General features: G+C 46.2%; 1 protein-coding gene across 1 annotated transcript in view; it reads right to left on the bottom strand.

The window, feature by feature from the left end:
• The window catches only part of TRIM67 (tripartite motif containing 67), a 60,783-nt gene that overhangs the window by 17,079 nt on the left and 23,694 nt on the right, over positions 1 to 20,010 (bottom strand). The window contains 4 exon segments of the mRNA XM_070364579.1: positions 1,149 to 1,308; positions 2,758 to 2,868; positions 3,801 to 3,923; positions 5,457 to 5,552. Coding sequence (XP_070220680.1) covers positions 1,149 to 1,308; positions 2,758 to 2,868; positions 3,801 to 3,923; positions 5,457 to 5,552 — 490 coding nt within the window.

Consider the following 20,010-nt stretch of genomic DNA (forward strand, 5'->3'; position numbering starts at 1 on the left):
TGTGTGACCCCATAGATGGCAGCCCACCAGGCTCCCCCGTCCCAGGGATTCTCCAGGCAAGAACACTGGAGTGGGTTGCCATTTCCTTCAATGCATGAAAGTGAAAAGTGAAAGTGAAGTCACTCAGTCGTGTCCGACCCTCAGCGACCCCATGGACTGCAGCCCACCAGGCTCCTCCATCCATGGGATTTTCCAGGCAAGAGTACTGGAGTGGGGTGCCATCGCCTTCTCCTGAATGTACCCTTAATGTCTCTGGAGAGGCAGGGTGACCTCACATGCTAATTTTGTAACCTGGGGAAAGTTATGCAAACTTTTCTTAACTCATAGCCTGTGTCCCCCCGGCTCTCTGAACTCACCTCTACCACCCATCACCTTCTCACACTGCTGTCACCTCCAGCCTTGCTCTGCTTGGAACACAGCAAACTTATACCTGCCCTCTGCCGCCTGGAACCTTCTTCCTTTATACTGCATCTCTTTCCTTCTCACCTCGAAACACTACCCCCATACTAATGCCTTCTTCTCAAAAAATGGCTTCCCTCGTGGCTCAGATGGTTAAGAATCAGCTTGTAATCCAGGAGACTCAGGTTTGATCCCTAATTGGAAAGATCTCCTGGAGAAGGGAATGGTTACGCACTCCAGTATGCTTGTCTGGAGAATTCCATGGACAGAAGAGCCTGGCAGGCTACAGTCCATGGGGTCAGAAAGGGTCAGACATGACTGAGCAACTAACACTTTCACTTCTCAAAAAGCACCTTGTCGGTCACACCCGCCACCATCAGGGTATATCTGTTGTATCACTGCCTATTTCCTTCTCTAGATGCCAGCTCAGTCTTGTGAGGGAGTCTGTGGACTTGTTCATGGCTGTGTCCCGAACACTGAGGATGGTGATAAACACTCAATAGGTGTCTCTGGACGAACAAACGATCCTCTTTCATACATGCGAAAACTGTGGCTCAGGCTGGGGGCTACCCGCAGAGGTCACCAGCTCGAGAACACTGAACTGGAACCTGAACCCAGGTCTGTGCTGCAGAAGTCCCTCCCTCCCAATCTGGGCCAGGGTCACAAGTCTTCCGATGCATGAGCTGCCCTGCAGAGTGGATGCCTCTTCCAGAAGAAGCAACAACTGAACTGGGCCAACCACGGCTCACCCCTACATTTCATCTGAATGAAGTCCAGCTGGTGGATGGCTTGCAGCAGCGGCTCGCTGTCCAAGGTCAGCTCAAACTCCGCGGACACTTTGGGCTCCAGGGCGCCTTTGACCCACTGCTCTTGAGACACCTGGACACGCTTGATCAGGGCATCTGAGATCTTAAAGGAAGCACAGAGTTTAGGGTGTCCATGTGCAAAGGAAAAATAACACAGCAGGTGGTGAGGAAAGGATAGGGGCTTCATCTCCATGGGCTCAGGGGGTGGCTGTGTTAAGAATGCCCTCTCAAGCCCTGGCAGAGATGTCAGGACCCATGCTGGTATGGGGGTAAATAAAAATGCATTGTATTGTTTAAATCATCTGCATAGGTCAGGCATATTCCTTGTAAAGAAGCACTTGCTGTTTTAGGCTAAACCCTTTTGTAAAGCAAATGATACTTTTTATTTATTTTTTCAAACTTCTTATTTTGTACTGGGGGATGGCCTATTAACAATGTTGTGATAGTTTCAAGTTAACAGCCAAGGAACTTGGCCATATATACACATGTATCCATTCTTCATAAATCCCCCCTCCCATCCAGGCTGCCACATAACACTGAGCAGAGTTCCCTGTGCTCTATAGTAGGTCCTTGTTGGTTATCCATTTTGTATGTAACAGTGTGTCCATGAACTTGCCAAATTCCCTACCTATCCATTCCCCTCAGCAACCACTGGTTCATTTTCTAAGTCTGTGAGTCTCTTTCTGTTTTGTAACTAAGTTTGTTTGGAAGCAAACGGTACTTATAAAATATACAGAAACACTCTGCATATTCTTCTTTTGCTAGATCCCGCACTTTGCAAAGTGAAACTCACTAGTGGTTTGTCCTAGCATGTGAAAGCATCTCCTTCAGCCCAGGACTGGACCACTTCCTCCCTCCCACTGTCTTTCCCCCATGTTGTTCTGCAGCTTCTGCTCCAAACTCTCACTGTATCAAACCCACAGCTCTGTTCTCTGCTGGAGAAAGTCTTGCTCATTCAGAACATTTGCACGTGTCCCTGTAGAGCTATGATGCCCATGCACCCTTCCTGCGGACCAATCAAGGAGATTCATCATTTTCCCCACAGACGGAGGACTGGGCTTTCGTTTGAGTCACAGAAGTGTTCCCGAGAGATGCTCGTGACCCGGATTAGCCTAGCTGCTGGGGGTTGCCCAGCAAGGCAGCCCGGGCTTTCTGGGCTGCAGTATTCTGTCCAGACCTGTGGGACTCTGCCCACTGGGGGTCATGTGGATTCTACTAACTCACTTCTTCCAGTGCAATCTTTCCAGCTTTACTGGCAGACTGTCTTCTTTCATCTGTGGGGAAAATGTTGCACTGGTGTTCTAGGAAGTCGAGCCACGAGAGTGTGGCACTGCAGGCCTAGAGACTGTGATGTTTGATCTCCTCATTTAATGATGACCCAGAGCGAGGTCAGAGCTTGTGAGAACAGCCAAGATGAGATTTCAGGTATTCTGGACTCACTGAGCACAGGAGAATCTGCTCAACTCCAAGCCATGGGGAGGGACTTTCCTAGAACCTTGGCTGGTGTGGGACGTGGCCATGGAGTTGGAAGAAGGACCGCCAGCCCGCTCACCTGCAGGAACCCGGCGGGGTCGTTCTCTTTGATCACCTCCAGGCAGTACTCCATCAGCCCAGTGGACTGGCGCAGCTTCAGTGTGCAGTGATTGATCTGGTCCCAAACCATCTGCCATGAAAAGGACCCCTGGTAACCGTCTCGTGGATGAACAGCTCGGCTGCAGCAGGAGGCAACACTGTTCTCGACTCCCTTGTACCCTCTCCTGCCACTGCTCTGATCCTGAGCTCCACGTGCCCTCGTTACAGGGGAGTAATTGGACACATTGCCCCATGAGAAGGCCTGCCACACCCAACAGAGCACACTTCCTGAACTCTGGATAAAAAGCAGAGAACGTACACAATCTGAACCCTCCCAAGTGACCAGTCCATGCCCCCCACTCTCACTTGCTGGGTGATCATTTGAGGGGCTCAACTGCTTTGCATGTAAACCATGGACCACCCCCAACACGCATTCCTTCTCGCCCTTCAGTAATATTTCTGGTTCAGTTGAGAAATGTCTATGAAATAGATCGAGCCCAGACCCTGAAGTGAGTAGTTTTCATCAAGGCAGGATGTTCACGGGGCAGCTGCCTGGACCGGGGGCCCGGTGCGAGTGAGGGAAGTCTTGCCTTTCCACGGTGGTCACTGGCCACCATGCTGACCACGCGAGCACCAAACACCAGAGAACCTGACGGACGGGCCGAGCCGGGGCCCTGAGCACAGCCCTCGTCATCCAAGGAGGCCATCTCCGCTCTGCAAGATGGGAGCAGGGAGTGTGTCTTCCACAGAAAGCAAGGGCCCAGCAGATGGGAGAGGGGGGCTTCTGACTGAAAGCAGCAGGATTCAGGGGTTTCATCCCCGCTTTGGAGGGAGAGTAGGCATGGCGATTACTACAGGCAAAGCGGCAAGTAGGTCCCAGGGAACCTGCTCAGTGCTTCCTCCCCTCACTCGTTCATTCATTCATACCCTCAGCTAACACTGACCCTGTGTCTACACCGCGTGTTCCCAACCCTGGCCAGGGAGGGGGATGGGACTGGGTGCACTGGCTGCCCGGGCACCCACCTTCAGCTTGTGCTCCCTCTCTTTGGTGACCTTGGTGAGCAGCTTGGCTTTCTGCCGGGTCAGAGCATCGACCAGCGCATCACACTGAGCCACCAGGCAGGCCTCGTAGTCCAGGCCATTCTCCTGTGGGACGCAGAGAGCTTTAGGGAGGAGACACACAGAGACATGGCCGGTGCTAGAGACACAGCCACGTCAGCAAGTGGGCCCCAGAGAGAGTGGTCCTGCTTCCAGATTGGAGACCGTGCACGTGAGTCTCAGCACATCGGAGGACGGAACGAATATTCAACGTCACCTGAGCCGTGCGGGTTTGTGAGGGTTCTCAGTGTCATGGGAAACACTCATGAGAGACTTAACAAGAAAAAAAAGCAGCTACAAGTGTGCAGCATAATTGCACACTGCGTGTGTGTGTGTGTGTGTGTGTGTGTGTGAACGAATGGAAGAGAGTGTCAAAATAGTGGGGTGGCCACTTAAAGGGGTGAGATATTGGTGAACTTCTGGTACTTTTGTCTGCTATTTTCTACTTTTCACAGTTTCTAGAACATATTTTTACTTTTCATAATCAGATAACAGTAAAACGAACAAAACCCAGTGGTCTGGCTGTAGGATCTGTCTTTCTCAGTTGTGAAAAAGAATCCTTCAACACCTCTCAGACCAGCCTGGATTCAGACCTCGTGTCATGGGCTAATGTGTTTTCTCCCACCCCTGTCCCAAGCTCCTATGATGAAGTCCGAACCCGCATGACCTCAGAACAAGACTGTGTTTGGAGAAACGGCCTTGAAAGAAGTAACTTAAATGAGGTCCTTAGGCTGGGCTCTGATTCAACATGACTGTGTCCTTAGAAGAGGTGGTCAGGACACAGACAGGCACAGAGGGAGGGCCCCCTGAGGACGCAGTGGGGTGGTGGCTGTCTGCCAGCCCAGGAGAGAGCCCTCAGGAGGAACCACCCCTGCCCACGCTTCGATCTTGAACTTCTAGCCTCCATAACTGTGAGAAAATAGGTTACTGGGGTTGAAGCCACTCAGTCTGTGGTGCTTTGTTATAGCAACCCCACCAAATAGCTGGTGTTCTGAAACATTAGAAACAGGAAAGGAAATGCCTGGTGGCTGAACTCGTTGCTTTAGCTTATTGGGAAGGGTGGTTTCTATAGGCGGGTTTAGAGTTCAATGCCCTCAGTCCCCCTTTTCCACCCAGACACCAGGAAGTTCGTGATCTGTGTGAAAGTTCCTCCCTGCGTGCATTTATACACTCTCTCCCTGACAGACAGAGCTCCTGGGGGCACAGACTGCACCTTATCGATCAGTGTCGGGCTTGTACATGACACAGCGTGGGTGCTCAGTAAATACATTTATTTAGTAACTGATGCTTTTCTATTATGATGCATTTGGTATGAAAGCACTGTATACAGACACTGGTAGCACTGTATGGCCCTGCATTATTTCTATCTGGCTCTCTTTCTATGATTCTTTCTGAGTTCAAGCGAAATCCCTTTCCTACCGGATGGCTCATGGGTGCCAGTGGGTTGGGTGCAACACCCGAGGCTGTGCAGCGGAGCAGTTGGGCCTCCTGTGTTCAACACTGAGAAGTGCTGTCAGGGGCCTTCCCTTGCCTCATCCGTGTCTCACATCCCTTCTGCAGAGGGGTGGGGTCTGGGCTTACCTGGATCTGCTGCAGAATGTTCTTCAGCTGAACCAGAAACTCCTTTGCTTCTTTTGCCTTATCGGAAACTCCATTTAAGGCCTGAGACAGCTGGGCCTAAAAGATATTACAGGTTGAAAAGGAAAATTAGGTGTTAAAGGCATTTGGTCTGCCCTTCACTCTGAAAGCTGTGTTTATAACAGGGTATAACCAAGAGCTTTCCTCTATGGAGGGAGCCCGGTCATTGCAGCATGGGCTTGTCTTTCCAGCAATGGCTGATAAAGTGTTGGCTGACTTGCTCTCTTCTGTCTGCACTCCAAAGCTGGATAGAAGTAAGGAGCATTCAGCTAATTGGTTGGGGCTGACAGGACCCAGGACAAGAAGCAAGTATAGACTTGACCGGGTCTGGCCCCCGCCCCTCCCACAGCAGCTCTACCCCCATCAGTAGGACTCTCAGACGCCAATGTGTGGACACCCCAGGTGCCAGGCCACACTCTGCCCACCTCATTTGTACACAGTTGCATTTTGGCCTAAGTGGGATGGGTGGGAAAGAGACCTGGAAATGAGCTTGAGCCATGTGGATGGAGGGTCCCAAGTCACCATGTAGAAGGGATGGTGGTGGCCTCCTTGGCAATCGACACCCTAACTCTGCTCGGTTGCTGGGACCCAAAGGCAGAGCTGCAAGCTGGTCTCAAATCTATGGCCTTTAGCCTCAGGCTTCTTTTCAATGAAACATATGCCCACACAATCGAATCTGTCTTCAAAACTTCACTATTGAATAGACTGATGCCCTTTGTTTTTAAATTTTATTTATCTATATTTTGATCATGCCCTGCAGCCTGTGGGATCTTAGTTTCCCAACCAAGGATTGAACCCATATCCCCTACAGTGGAAGTGTGGAGTCTTAGCCACTGGACCGCCAGGGAAATCTCCTGATGCCCTTGATTTTTAACGGTACTCTCATGTTTCAAATTAAAAAGCTGAGGGCAGAGGAAAAAAATGGGGCCAGAAAAGCTGGGTCATACCTGCTCTCCACTGTCTTTAGGTCTCTCTGCTCAAATATGATCTGTCTGAGAGGCCTCTTCCCTTGCCCTGCTTTATGCTTCTTCACAATGTTCATTACCACCCAACACAGGTTTGTTTGCTGTGCGTCTCTCCTCCCAAGAATGTAAGTTCTCTGGTTGCTCACATCCAGAAAGAGCACCAGGCACAAGGCAGCATTAAACAGTGTCGATATTTGTGGAATGAACGGGTCAATTGATGTGGTTCTTTGGACCATATCCACGGTGTTCCAAGTGTGGTTCCTGGACGCTCAACATCAGCATCACCTAGGAATTTGCTAGAAATCCAAATTCTATGGCCTCACCCCAGTCTTACTGCTCAGAACCTAGGGGTGAAGCCCAGGAATCTTTCTTTTAACAAGCTATCCAGGGATGTCTGATGCACTTTGAGATCCATTGGATGGTACAAACATAGCCACGGAGTGGATGAGAAGACGTGGGAACATGAAGGTGACCAGGTCACCAATGTTCAAGGTGAGGTCTGAGCTGTGTCCTGCTCTGGGAGATGGCTGGGAGCCTCGGGTGTGGCTCAGCTGAGAGGTGGCTCCTGGAGAAGCTCTTCCTGCCTCCAATGGCTTCCCAATTCCACTCCCCATCCCACACACACTTCAGCTGGTGTAAGCCCTTCCCTCCATGCTTACCCACTATGGACAATTCTGTTGCAATTATCTATGCAGGAAGACTAGCCAATAGAAATCGCAAGAATAGCAGAGTGTTCTGCATCTGCTCTGTCTCATACAGCTGCCAGCAGTATGGGTGGCTCTGAGCCCTTGAAATTTTACTTCATTTTCAGCCACCATGGGTGGCCAGTGGCTGCTGTCCTGGGCAGCACAGATCTTTGTACTCATCCTTAGCAGCTCAGCCTGTGTTTGATAACTTCACTCAGGAGGAGCTGGAGAGGTCAGCATCACTCAGACTCATCATCTGTGTCCAGAAAAGGGGTGCCTCCCTCCCTACCACACTCAATGCAAGAAGAGGACCCTCGGAGGCTGCACCCCTTTTCTCTTCAAGGGGAGGCCCCTTCCTGGGAACCTATGCACTCCTTCATGGTGGGGACTTTGTCTTTGTCTTTCTAGCCAGGCACAAAATAGGGGCTCAAAAACCGCTCACTGGCTGAATAGAAAGCAAAGCAATTGCTCCACTAGAAGCGGATGCTAACCAAGACAGATCCCTGTAGATCCACAGGCAGCACACTTGTCCACAAGAAGCCACATTAGTGAGTGTCCCCCTCCTTCCACCTGGGAAACTGGAGCCAGCATGGCTCTGCCCCCACCAGCCCCGGCCTCCCCACAGCCCAGCCCTGCTCTCGACCTACATCCCACTTGGCAAATAGATCCTGGAGCTCGGCAATGAGCCCAGAACAAGTGATTTTTGAAAGGTTCCAGTGGCCTTAGGCAGACACCCAGCTGAAAGGGGAATGGACTCACAGCTCACTAGACACTGCTCCAGGCTCATCAGACTTGCCTGTGACCCCGGCCCAGCAGGGTGCAGCAAAGGCCTGACGGAAGAGCCCGGGCTCCCATGTGAGAGCTGGTCTCCCTTGAAGGATGTCCTGACCCAACAAGCACACACTTATATTAATACTTTTCTTGACCCCAGTTCCTTCCCATTGGGTGGGGCCACAAGTCAGCTCTCCTTGCCCAGGTGACAGCACTGTGGAAACTGGTCCTTGTTGTTCTACTGGCAAAGGAGCCAGGGATTGGGTGGCAAAGGTGGAAACCATTTCTCAAGGGACAAATTACTTATTGGCAACATGTTACAGGTTCACAGCATATTGTATTTGGCTGCAGTTTTCTGAGACATGCTCTTCCTCTTTTCCACAAGGACTGTCTAGGGGGGCCAGCAGGGGACACGGAAAACTGTGTTCTTCTGGTCCTAGAGAAGGGCTTCCCTGGTGGCTCAGATGGTGAAGAATCTGTCTGCAATGCAGGAGACCCAGATTTGATCCCTGGGTCAGGAAGATTCCCTGGAGAACAGAAGGGCAATCCGCTCCAGTATCCTGAACTCCATGGTCAGAGGAAGGCCCTGCCCTCTGTGAAATGAGAATGGGTTGTTCAGTCTCTGTGACCATACTATACTCTTGGAAAGAAAGGAAATATCCAGACAGAAGATAAATATTTTTAAATGACTGAACAGATTTTTAACTTGAATCAAACATTGTATTTTATGCCTTCCTATTTCTTAAAGGTTAGAATTACTTTGCTATAGAGTCTCTGAGTTTAGACAGCTTAAAAATGTCAGTATTTCCAACAGGGCCAAACCACCTGCTTCCTGGCCTAGCATCATGTCTTTGCCTGCAGCCTGAAGGAGTAGCTTCTAGATACACGGTGTAGTTTTCTGCCTCCACCCCCGCCTCCTTCTAGATGGTGTTATAGGGCCTCATAATGCATTAAGCTGGTTTCCCTGGTGGCTGGGATGGTAAAGAATCTGCCCAGGAGACCTAGGAGACCTAGGTTCAATCCCTGGGTTGGAAAGATCCCCTGGAGAAGGAAATGTCTACCCACTCCAAGATTCTTGCCTGGAGAATTCCATGATCAGAAAAGCCTGGAGCGCTACAGTCCGTAAGGTCACAAAGAGTCAGACACGACTGAGCGACTACTGCAATGCATTAAGCAAGAGGACTCTGGGGCATATAGCCAAATCTTGGCTCTGTCATCTGTTAGCTGTGAGTCTCAGAAAGATTCTTCATCTCTTTGTTATACAGGGTCCTCTCCTCATATGAGTTTGCACTATTATACTTGGAAATATAACTTGAGCTTTCCCCAAATCCTCTTTTGCTACTTTTTAAATCTGATCACACCAAAACAGGACATTTTAAATGTTCTTCTTTAGTGAATGTTTGGGAGATAATAATGCAATGATACTTATCTAACAGGATGCTTTCAGTTTGATTTCTGGGTTGTGAGAAGTGCTGAACCAATTTAAACAGTCTAATTTTTTGTGCAAATTTTTCTAGTTTTTTAAACTTACATCCGTTCTTTTAAAATAATAACAACTGTTTGTATTGCTTTGAAAGTGCAAATTGTAAAATAATTTAACTATTGTTTTCATGGTAACTTTATTAATAATATCACTGTTTAAAATATTTAACCATCCTAATTAATAACGATAACTATCCTTTTAGATTACTCATGCTATTACTTTCTTAAGCAAAAGAAACCTGTAAATTAGAAAGAATTTATTTATCTATCTATTTTTGGCCGTGCTGGGTCTTCATTGCTGCACAGGCTTTTCTCTAGTTGCGGAAGTGGGGGCTGCTCTCTGGTTGTGGAGCATGGACTCTAGGTGCTCAGGCTTCAGTAGATGGAACACGGTGGGTTCAGTAGTGGTGGCACATGGGTTGAGTTGTTCCACAGCATGTGGGATCTTCCCGGACCAGGGATTGAACCCATGTCCCCTGCATTGGCACATGGATTCTTAACCGCTGGATCACCAAGGAAGTCCCCCAAAGTCCTCTTCATTGTTTGATCCGGGTCTATAATATATGGGTGGTTATGGACTGAATGTTTATGTCTTCCAAAAATCCATATATGGAGGCCTTAACCTCTGGTATGGAGGTATTAGGAGATAGGAACTTTGGAATGTGATTAGGAATTGAGGGTGGAGCCCTCATGATGGGATTAGTGTCCTTAAAAGACAAGATCTTACTCTCTCCTCCCACATGCACTGAGGAAAGGCCATGTAAAGACTCAATAAGGTCCAGGCTTCAGAACTGTGAGAGATAAATCTCTGTTGTTTAAGCCACCTAGTCTGTGGTATGGTTCAGTTCAGTTCAGTTGCTCAGTCGTGTCTGACTGTTTGCAACCCCATGGACTGCAGCACGCCAGGCCTCCCTGTCCATCACCAACTCCTGGAATTTACTCAAACTCATGCCCATTGAGTTGGTGATGCATCCCACCATCTCATCCTCTATCGTCCCCTTCTCCTCCTGTCTTCAATCTTTCCCAGCATCAGGGTCTTTTCAAATGAGTCAGCGCTTTGCATCAGGTGGCCAAACTATTAGAGTTTTAGCTTCAACATCAGTCCTTCCAGTGAACACCCAGGACTGATCTCCTTTAGGATGGACTGGTTGGATCTCCTTGCAGTCCAAGGGACTCTCAAGAGTCTTCCCCAACACCATAGTTCAAAAGCATCAATTCTTTGGCGCTCAGCTTTCTTTATAGTTCAACTCTCACATCCATACATGACCACTGGAAAAACCATAGCCTTGACTAGATGGACCTTTGTTCACAAAGTAATGTCTCTGCTTTTCAATATGCTGTCTAGGTTGGTCATAACTTTCCTTTCAAGGAGTAAGCGTCTTTTAATTTCATGGCTGCAGTCACCATCTGCAGTGATTTTGGACCTCAGAAAAATAAAGTCTGCCATTCTTTCCACTGTTTCCCCATCTATTTCCCATGAAGTGGTGGGACCAGATGCCATGGTTTCAGTTTTCTGAATGTTGAGTTTTAAGCCAACTTTTTCACTCTTCTTTTTCACTTTCATCTAGAGGCTCTTTAGTTCCTCACTTTCTGCTGTAAAGGTGGTGTCATCTGCATATCTGAGGTTATTGATATTTCTCCCGGCAATCTTGGTTCCAGCTTGTGCTTCATCCAGCCCAGGGTTTCTCGTGATGTACTCTGCATATAAGTTAAATAAGCAGGGTGACAATATACAGCCTTGATGGACTCCTTTTCCTATTTGGAACCAGTCTGTTGTTCCATGTCCAGTTCTAACTGTTGTTTCCTGACCTGCATACAGGTTTCTCAAGAGGCAGGTCAGGTGGTCTGGTATTCCCATCTCTTTCAGAATTTTCCACAGTTTATTGTGATCCACACAGTCAAAGGCTTTGGCATAGTCACTAAAGCAGAAATAGATGTTTTTCTGGACTCTTTTGCTTTTTTGATATCCAACAGATGTTGGCAATTTGGTCTCTGGTTCCTCTGCCTTTTCTAAAATCAGCTTGAACATCTGGAAGTTCACGGTTCACGTACTGTTGAAGCCTGGTTTGGAGAATTTTGAGCATTACTTTACTAGCATGTGAGATGAGTGCAATTGTGTGGTAGTTTGAGCATTCTTTGGCATTGCCTTTCTTTGGGATTGAAATGAAAACTGCCCTTTTCCAGTCCTGTGGCCACTGCTGAGTTTTCCAAATTCACTGGCATGTTGAGAACAGTACTTTCACAGCATCATCTTTTAGGATTTGAAATAGCTCAACTGGAATTCCATCACTTCCACTAACTTTGTTCGTAGTGATGCTTTCTAAGGCCCACTTGACTTCACATTCCAGGATGTCTGGCTCTGGGTGAGTGATCACACCATCGTGATTATCTGGATCATGAAGATCTTTTTTGTACAGTTCTTTTGTGTATTCTTGCCACCTCTTCTTAATAGCTTCTGCTTCTGTTAGGTTCATACCATTTCTGTCCTTAATCAAGCCCATCTTTGCATGAAATGTTCCCTTGGTATCTCTGATTTTCTTGAAGAGATCCCTAGTCTTTCCCATTCTGTTGTTTTCCTCTATTTCTTTGCATTGATCACTGAGGAAGGCTTCCTTATCTCTCCTTGCTATTCTTTGGAACTCTGCATTCAAATGGGCATATCTTTCCTTTTCTCCTTTGCTTTTGGCTCTCTTCTTTTCACAGCTATTTGTAAGGCCTCCCCAGACAGCCATTTTGCTTTTTTGCATTTCTTTTTCTTGGGGATGGTCTTGATCCCTGTCTCCTGTACAATGTCACGAACCTCCATCCATAGTTCATCAGGCACTCTGTCTATCAGATCTAGTCCCTTAAATCTATTTCTCACTTCCACTGTATTATCATAAGGGATTTGATTTAGGTCATACCTGAATGGTCTAATGGTTTTCCCTACTTTCTTCAATTTCAGCCTGAATTTGGCAATAAGAAATTCATGATCTGAGCCACAGTCAGCTCCTGGTCTTGCTTTTGCTGACTTCTCCATCTTTGGCTGCAAAGAATGTAATCAATCTGATTTCAGTGTTGACCATCTGGTGATGTCCATGTGTAGAGGCTTCTCTTGCATTGTTGGAAAGAGGGTGTTTGCTATGACCTGTGCATTCTCTTAGCAAAACTCTATTAGCCTTTGCCCTGCTTCATTCTGTACTCCAAGGCCAAATTTGCCTGTTACTCCAGGTGTTCTTGATTTTTACTTTTGCATTCCAGTCCCCTATAATATAATAATCACTTTTTTTGGGGTGTTAGTTCTGGAAGGTCTTATAAGTCTTCATAGAACCATTTAGCTTCAGCTTCTTCAGCATTATTGGTCGGGGCATAGACTTGGATTACTGTGGTATTGAATGGTTTGCCTTGGAAATGAACAGAGATCATTCTGTTGTTTTTGAGATTGCATCCAAGTACTGCATTTCATTGACTGTGATGGCTACCCCATTTCTTTTAAGGGATTCCTGCCCACAGTAGTAGATATAATGGTCATCTGAGTTAAATTCACCCATTTCAGTCCATTTTACTTTGCTGATTCCTAAAACGTCGACATTCACTCTTGCCATCTACTGTTTGACCACTTCCAGTTTGCCTTGATTATATGGTATGGTTATAGAAGCCCAAACAGACTAAGACATGAATTATCTAAATTACCCTGCTAGGACCTATTTACACTTTTAGTTCACACAGCCTCAGGGATAATTCTCATGTTTGCCACAGTCTCTGTGGAGAAGCCCCTAAGTTGCCACCTTTTAAACTAGGTGTTTTTTGTCTGATATCAGGATTACCTGGTAGAAGTGCAGGAAGTTAGACACCAAGGATCCAGACACGGCTCCTAAACGCCCCCTATAGATCATTTGCTTCCCTCCCCAAATGGAATGTGTCCTTGGAACTACTTCCGGGGTGCATCTCACTCTCTGTGAGATGGGAAACCCTTGGGAAATGCATCGGCTCCCCGTGGCATCCCCGGGCCCAGCTCCTGCTGCCCCGCAGGCCTGTCCTTTGCTACTCTGTGTGGGCGGCACAGGGCCACCCACGTAGAAAGTGCTCCACAGAGACCAGTCAGTGAGGAGATTCTGTCCTGGATTCCGTCTGACAAGCTGCCCCCAGCTACTCCTTGTGTCTCAGCCCTCTCCAACTGGGCTTAATTAAAGCAGCCATGTGGCCACTCTGAACTCGCTGTTTCTAGGGCACAAAGCCCCATCTGGTCCTGGGCACTGGCAGTCAAACCCTGCCCTCTTTTTGTGACTTTTCACGTCACCCCTTCCCCACTTCACCCTCAGACTTTCCTTTCTTTTCCTCCCTAAGTGCCTCCATAATGGGTGGGTGGGATGCAGGTGGTCCCGGGAATGGAAGGCTCCTTCTTCACAGGAGTTTCAGATTATGAATATGTGAATCCTGACAATGGGGGAGATGGGTCAGGATAGGATGTAGTGCAACTACACTATGGCTGGTTTGACATTGTCCCCACCCCAACCCGGAGCCAGCCACTGAGGCCTTGGCGGACCAGAGGCAGTGATGGAGGCTCTGCTCCCCAGAAGCTCAGCTCACAGCTCAGCCCTGCACTAACCAGGCTTGAGAGTGGCCTAAGCTCCTGGATCTGCCAGCCATGTAGCTGGAAGCCCTGCTGTATCCACCCAGGGACCCCAGAACTGGACTTTGGGGTCAGGGTCTGAACTCAAACCCTCATTTTATGTGACCAGGTTTCTTTGTGAGCCTTTGGGTCCTCACTTTGGAATGGGGGTAATGATACACTCTCCAAGAGCTAGCTCAAGATTTAAGAGAGAGCCTACATGGACAGCCCTGGGTTCACGGGCTGGCACTCTAGTGACGGTGGTTCTGTGCATAATGGGACTGTTGCAGGCACTGCTGCTTCCTGCCATTGGCCGTCTGCTATCCTTCCTAACGGCAGTTTTATTTTGCTTTGAGAACTTGCCTCTTTCCCTACCAGGTCCCACCCGGTAGGACTGGAATCCTGACCCCAGCACTACTGTCATCACCCGACAAGGGGCAGGCACATGCCCTGTTCTAGTTGGGAATGTGCCAGCTCCTTGGAGTTCAAAATTGAGCAAAAGGCCCAAGAAATGTAGAAATAGAGGAATTTGCTCTGTAGCAGGGGTCCCAACTTCCGGGATCGAATGCCTGATGATCTGAGGTGGCATCACTGACTTGATGAGTTTGAGCAAGCTCCAGGAGTTGGTGATGGACAGGGAAGCCTGGCGTGCTGCAGTCCATGGGGTCACAAAGAGTGGGACACATCTGAGCGACTGAACCAAACTGACTGATCTGAGGTGGAGCTGATGTAATAATAATAGAAATAAAGTGCGCAGGCCCCTGCCTGGATAACAGCCTTGTTGTGGCACAGGGGCTTCTGTAACTCAGTGAAGCTATGAGCCATGCTGTGTAAGCCCCCCCAAGATGGACAAGCCATAGTGAAGAGTTCTGACAAAACACAGTCCACTGGAGGAGGAAATGGCAACCCACTTCAGTATTCTTCCCTCGAGAACCCCATGAATAGTGTGAAAAAGCAAAAAGATATGCCACCAGAAAATGAGCTCCCTCACCAAGTCAGAAGGTGTCCATTATGCTACTGGGGAAGAACAGAGGGCAATTACTAATAACTCTAGAAAGAATGAAGTGGAAAAGCCAAAGAGGAAACTGTGCTCAGTTGTGGATGTGTCTGGTGGTGAATGTAAAGTCCAGTGCTGTAAAGAACAGTATTGCACAGGACCTGGAATGTTAGGTTCGTGAGATTGGAAGTGGTCAAACAGGAGATGGCAAGAGTAAACATTGACATCTTAGGAATCAGTGAAGTAAAATGGACTGGAATGGGTGAATTTAATTCAGATGAATATTATCTACTACTGTGGACAAGAATCTCATAGAAGAAATGGAGTAGGCTTTATAGTCAACTAAAGAGTCTGAAATCCAGTACTTAGGTGCAATCTCAAAAATGACAGAATGATCACAGTTCATTTCCAAGGCAAACCATTCAACTCCACAGTAATCCAAGTCTATGCCCCAACTGAAGTTAACTGGTTTTATGAAGACCTACAAGACCCTCTAGAACTAATACACAAAAAAGGATATCCTTTCATCTCAGGGGATTGGGATACAAAAGTAGGAAGTCAAGAAATACCTGGAACAACAGGTAAATTTGGCCTTGGAGTAAAAAATGAAGCAGGGCAAAGACTAGCTGAGTTTTGTCAAGAGAACACACTGGTCATAGCAAACACCCTCTTCCAACAACACAAGAGACGACTCTACACATGGACATCACCAGATGGTCAATACTGAAATCAGATTGATAATATTCTTTGCACCCAAAGATGGAAAGGCTCTATACAGTCAGCAAAAACAAGACCTGGAGCTGACTGTGGCTCACTCAGATCATGAACTCCTTATCACAAAATTTAGACTTAAATTGAAGAAAGTAGGAAAAACCAGTAGGCCAGTCAGATATGATCCAAATCAAATCCCTTATGATTATACAGCAGAGGTGATGAATAGATTCAAGGGATTAGACCTGGTAGACAGAGTGCCTGAAGAACTATACACAAAGGTTCAAAGACTTATACAAGAGGCAGTGACCAAAACCATCCCCAAGAAAAAGCAATGCAAGAAGGCAAAGTGGTTGTCTGAGGAGGCTTTACAAATACCTGAAGAAAGAAGAGAAGTGAAAGGCAAGGGATAAAGGAAAAGATATACCCAACTGAATGCAGAGCTCCAGAGAATAGCAAGGAGAGATAAGAAAGCCTTCTTAAATGAACAATGCAAAAACAACAACAATGACAACAACAACAACAAAACAAAAACAATATGAATGGGAAAGACTACAGGTCTCTTCAAGAAAATTGGAGATACCAAGGGAACATTTCATGGAAGGAAGAGCACAGTAAAGGATAGGAATGGTATGGACCTAATAGAAGCAGAAGATATTCAGAAGAGGTGACAAGAATACACAGATGAGCTATACAAGAAAAGGTCTTAATGACCCGAATAACCACAATGGTGTGTTCACTCACCTAGAGAGGGACATCTTAGAATGTGAAGTCAAATGGGTCTTAGGACCCATTTGTTCATTACTATGAACAAAGCTAGTGGAGGTGATGGAATTTCTGCTGAGCTATTTAAAACCCTAGATGATGATGATGTTAAAGTGTTGCACTCAGTATGTCGGTAAATTTGGAAAACTCAGCAGTGGCCACAGGACTGGAAAAGGTGTTTTCATTCTAATCCCAAAGAAGGGTGATGCCAAAGAATATTCAAACTACCACACAATTGCACTCATTTCACATTCAGGTCATTAAGATCTTTTCTTGTATAGTTCATCTGTGTATTCTTGTCACCTCTCCTTGATATCTTCTGCTTCTGTTAGGTCCATACCATTTCTATCCTTTATTGTGCCCATCCTCCCATGAAATATGTTCCCTTGATATCTCCAATTTTCTTGAAGAGATCTGTAGTCTTTCCCATTCCTATTGCTTTTCTGTTTTGTTTTTTTTTTTCCCATTGTTCATTTAAGAAGGCTTTCTTATCTCTCCTTGCTATTCTCTGGAACTCTACATTCAGTTGGGTATATCTTTTCCTTTATCCCTTGCCTTTCACTTCTCTTCTTTCTTCAGGTATTTGTAAAGCCTCCTCAGACAACCACTTTGCCTTCTTGCTTTTCTTTTTCTTGGGGATGGTTTTGGTCACTGCCTCCTGAACAAGTTTATGAACCTTTGTGCATAGTTCTTTACGCACTCTGTCTACCAGGTCTAAGCCCTTGAATCTATTCATTACCTCCACTGTATAATCATCTAACAATCAAGCTAACCTTGAGCTAGCAAGGTTACGCTCAAAATCCTTCAAGCTAGGCTTCAGCAGTATGTGAACTATGAACTTCCAGAGGTACAAGCTGTTTTTAGAAAAGTCAGAGGAACCAGAGATCAAATTGCCAGCATTTGTTGGATCATAGAAAAAGCAAGGGAATTCCAGGAAAATGTCTACTTCTGCCTCATTAGGTACACTAAAGCCTTTGGCTGTGTATATCACTACAAACTGTAGAAAATTTCTAAGGAGATGAGAATACCAGACCATCTTGCCTGCCTCCTGAGAAACCTGTATGAGGGTCAAGAAGCAACAATTATAACTTATATAACAATTATAATAGTTGTACATGGACAACTGACTGGTTCAAAATTGGGAAAGGAGTACATCAAGACTGTATATTGTCACCCTGCTTATTTAACTTATATGCAGAGTACATCATGCAAAATGCTGGGCTGGATGAATCACAAGCTGGAATCAAGATTGTCAGGAGAAATATTAACAGCCTCAAATATGCAGATGATACCAGATGGCAGAAAGTGAAGAGACACTAAAGAGCCTCTTGATGAAAGTGATAGAGGAGAGTGAAAAAGCTGGTTTGAAACTCAAGATTAAAAATACTACAATCATGGTATCTGGTCCCAACATGTCATGGTAAATAGAATGGGTAAAAGTGGAAACAGTGACAGATTTTCTTTACTTGAGCTCCAAAATCACTGCAGCTGGTGACTGAAGCCACGGAATTAAAAGATGTTTGCTCCTTGGAAGAAAATCTATGACAAACCTATTAAAAAGCAGAGATACCACTTTGCCACCAAAGGTCCCTATAGTCAGAGGTATGGTTTTTCCAGTAATGTATGGATGTTTTCTTTGCAGCCAAAGATGGAGAAGCTCTATACAGTCAACAAAAACAAGACCAGGAGCTGACTATCACTCAGATCATGAACTCCTTATTGCCAAATTCAGACTGAAATTGAAGAAAGTAGGGAAAACCACTAGACCATTCAGGTATGACCTAAATCAAATCCCTTACAATTATACAGTGGAAGGGAGAAATAGATTTAAGGGACTAGATCTGATAGATAGAGTGCCTGATGAACTATGGACTGAGGTTCGTGACATTGTACAGGAGACAGGGATCAAGACCATCCCCAAGAAAAAGAAATGCAAAAAAGCAAAATGGTTGTCTGGGGAGGTGTTACAAATAGCTGTGAAAAGAAGAGAAGCCAAAAGCAAAGGAGAAAAGGAAAGATATACCCATTTGAATGCAGAGTTCCAAAGAATAGCAAGAAAAAATAAGAAAGCCTTCTTCAGTGATCAATGCAAAGAAATAGAGGAAAATAACAGAATGGGAAAGACTAGAGATCTCTTCAAGAAAATTAGAGATACCAAGAGAACATTTCATGCAAAGATGGGCTCGATAAAGGACAGAAATGGTATGGACCTAACAGAAGCAGAAGATATTAAGAAGAGGTGACAAGAATACACAGAAGAATTGTACAAAAAAGATCTTCATGACCCAGATAATCACGATGGTGTGATCACTGACCTAGAGCCAGATATCCTGGAATGTGAAGTCAAGTGGGCCTTAGAAAGTATCACTACGAACAAAGCTAGTGGAGGTGATGGAATTCCAGTTGAGCTATTTCAAACCCTGAAAGATGATGCTGTGAAAGTGCTGCACTCAATATGCCAGCAAATTTGGAAAACTCAGCAGTGGCCCCAGGACTGGAAAAGGTCAGTTTTCATTTCAATCCCAAAGAAAGGCAATGCCAAAGAATGCTCAAACTACCGCACAATTGCACTCATCTCACACGCTAGCAAAGTAATGCTCAAAATTCTCCAAGCCAGGCTTTAGCAATACGTGAACTGTGAACTTCCAGATGTTCAAGCTGGTTTTAGAAAAGGCAGAGGAACCAGAGACCAAATTGCAAACATCCACTGGATCATGGAAAAAGCAAAAGAGTTCCATAGAAATATCTATTTCTGCTTTAGTGATATGCCAAAGCCTTTGACTGGGTGGATCACAATAAACTGTGGAAAATTCTGAAAGAGATGGGAATACCAGACCACCTGACCTGCCTCTTGAGAAATTTGTATGCAGGTCAGGAAGCAACAGTTAGAACTGGGCATGGAACAACAGACTGGTTCCAAATAGGAAAAGGAGTATGTCAAGGCTGTATATTGTCACCCTGCTTATTTAACTTATGTGCAGAGTACATCATGAGAAACGCTGGGCTGAAAGAAGCACAAGCTGGAATCAAGATTGCCGGGAGAAATATCAATAACCTCAGATATGCAGATGACACCACCCTTATGGCAGAAAGTGAAGAGGAACTAAAAAGCCTCTTGATGGAGGTGAAAGAGGAGAGTGAAAAAGTTGGCTTAAAACTCAACATTCAGAAAACGAAGATCATGGCATCTGGTCCCATCACTTCATGGGAAATAGATGGGGAAACAGTGGAAACAGTGTCAGATTTTATTTTTTTGGGCTCCAAAATCACTGCAGATGGTAACTGCAGCCATGAAATGAAAAGACGCTTACTCCTTGGAAGGAAAGTTATGACCAACCTAGACAGCATATTGAAAAGCAGAGACATTACTTTGCCAACAAAGGTCCATCTAGTCAAGGCTATGGTTTTTCTAGTGGTCATGTATGGATGTGAGAGTTGGACTGTGAAGAAAGCTGAGTGCCGAAGAGTTGATGCTTTTGAATTGTGGTGTTGGAGAAGACTCTTGAGAGTCCCTTGGACTGCAAGGAGA

Source organism: Bos mutus, chromosome 28 (assembly GCF_027580195.1).
Source record: "Bos mutus isolate GX-2022 chromosome 28, NWIPB_WYAK_1.1, whole genome shotgun sequence".
NCBI classification, from domain to species: domain Eukaryota; kingdom Metazoa; phylum Chordata; class Mammalia; order Artiodactyla; family Bovidae; genus Bos; species Bos mutus.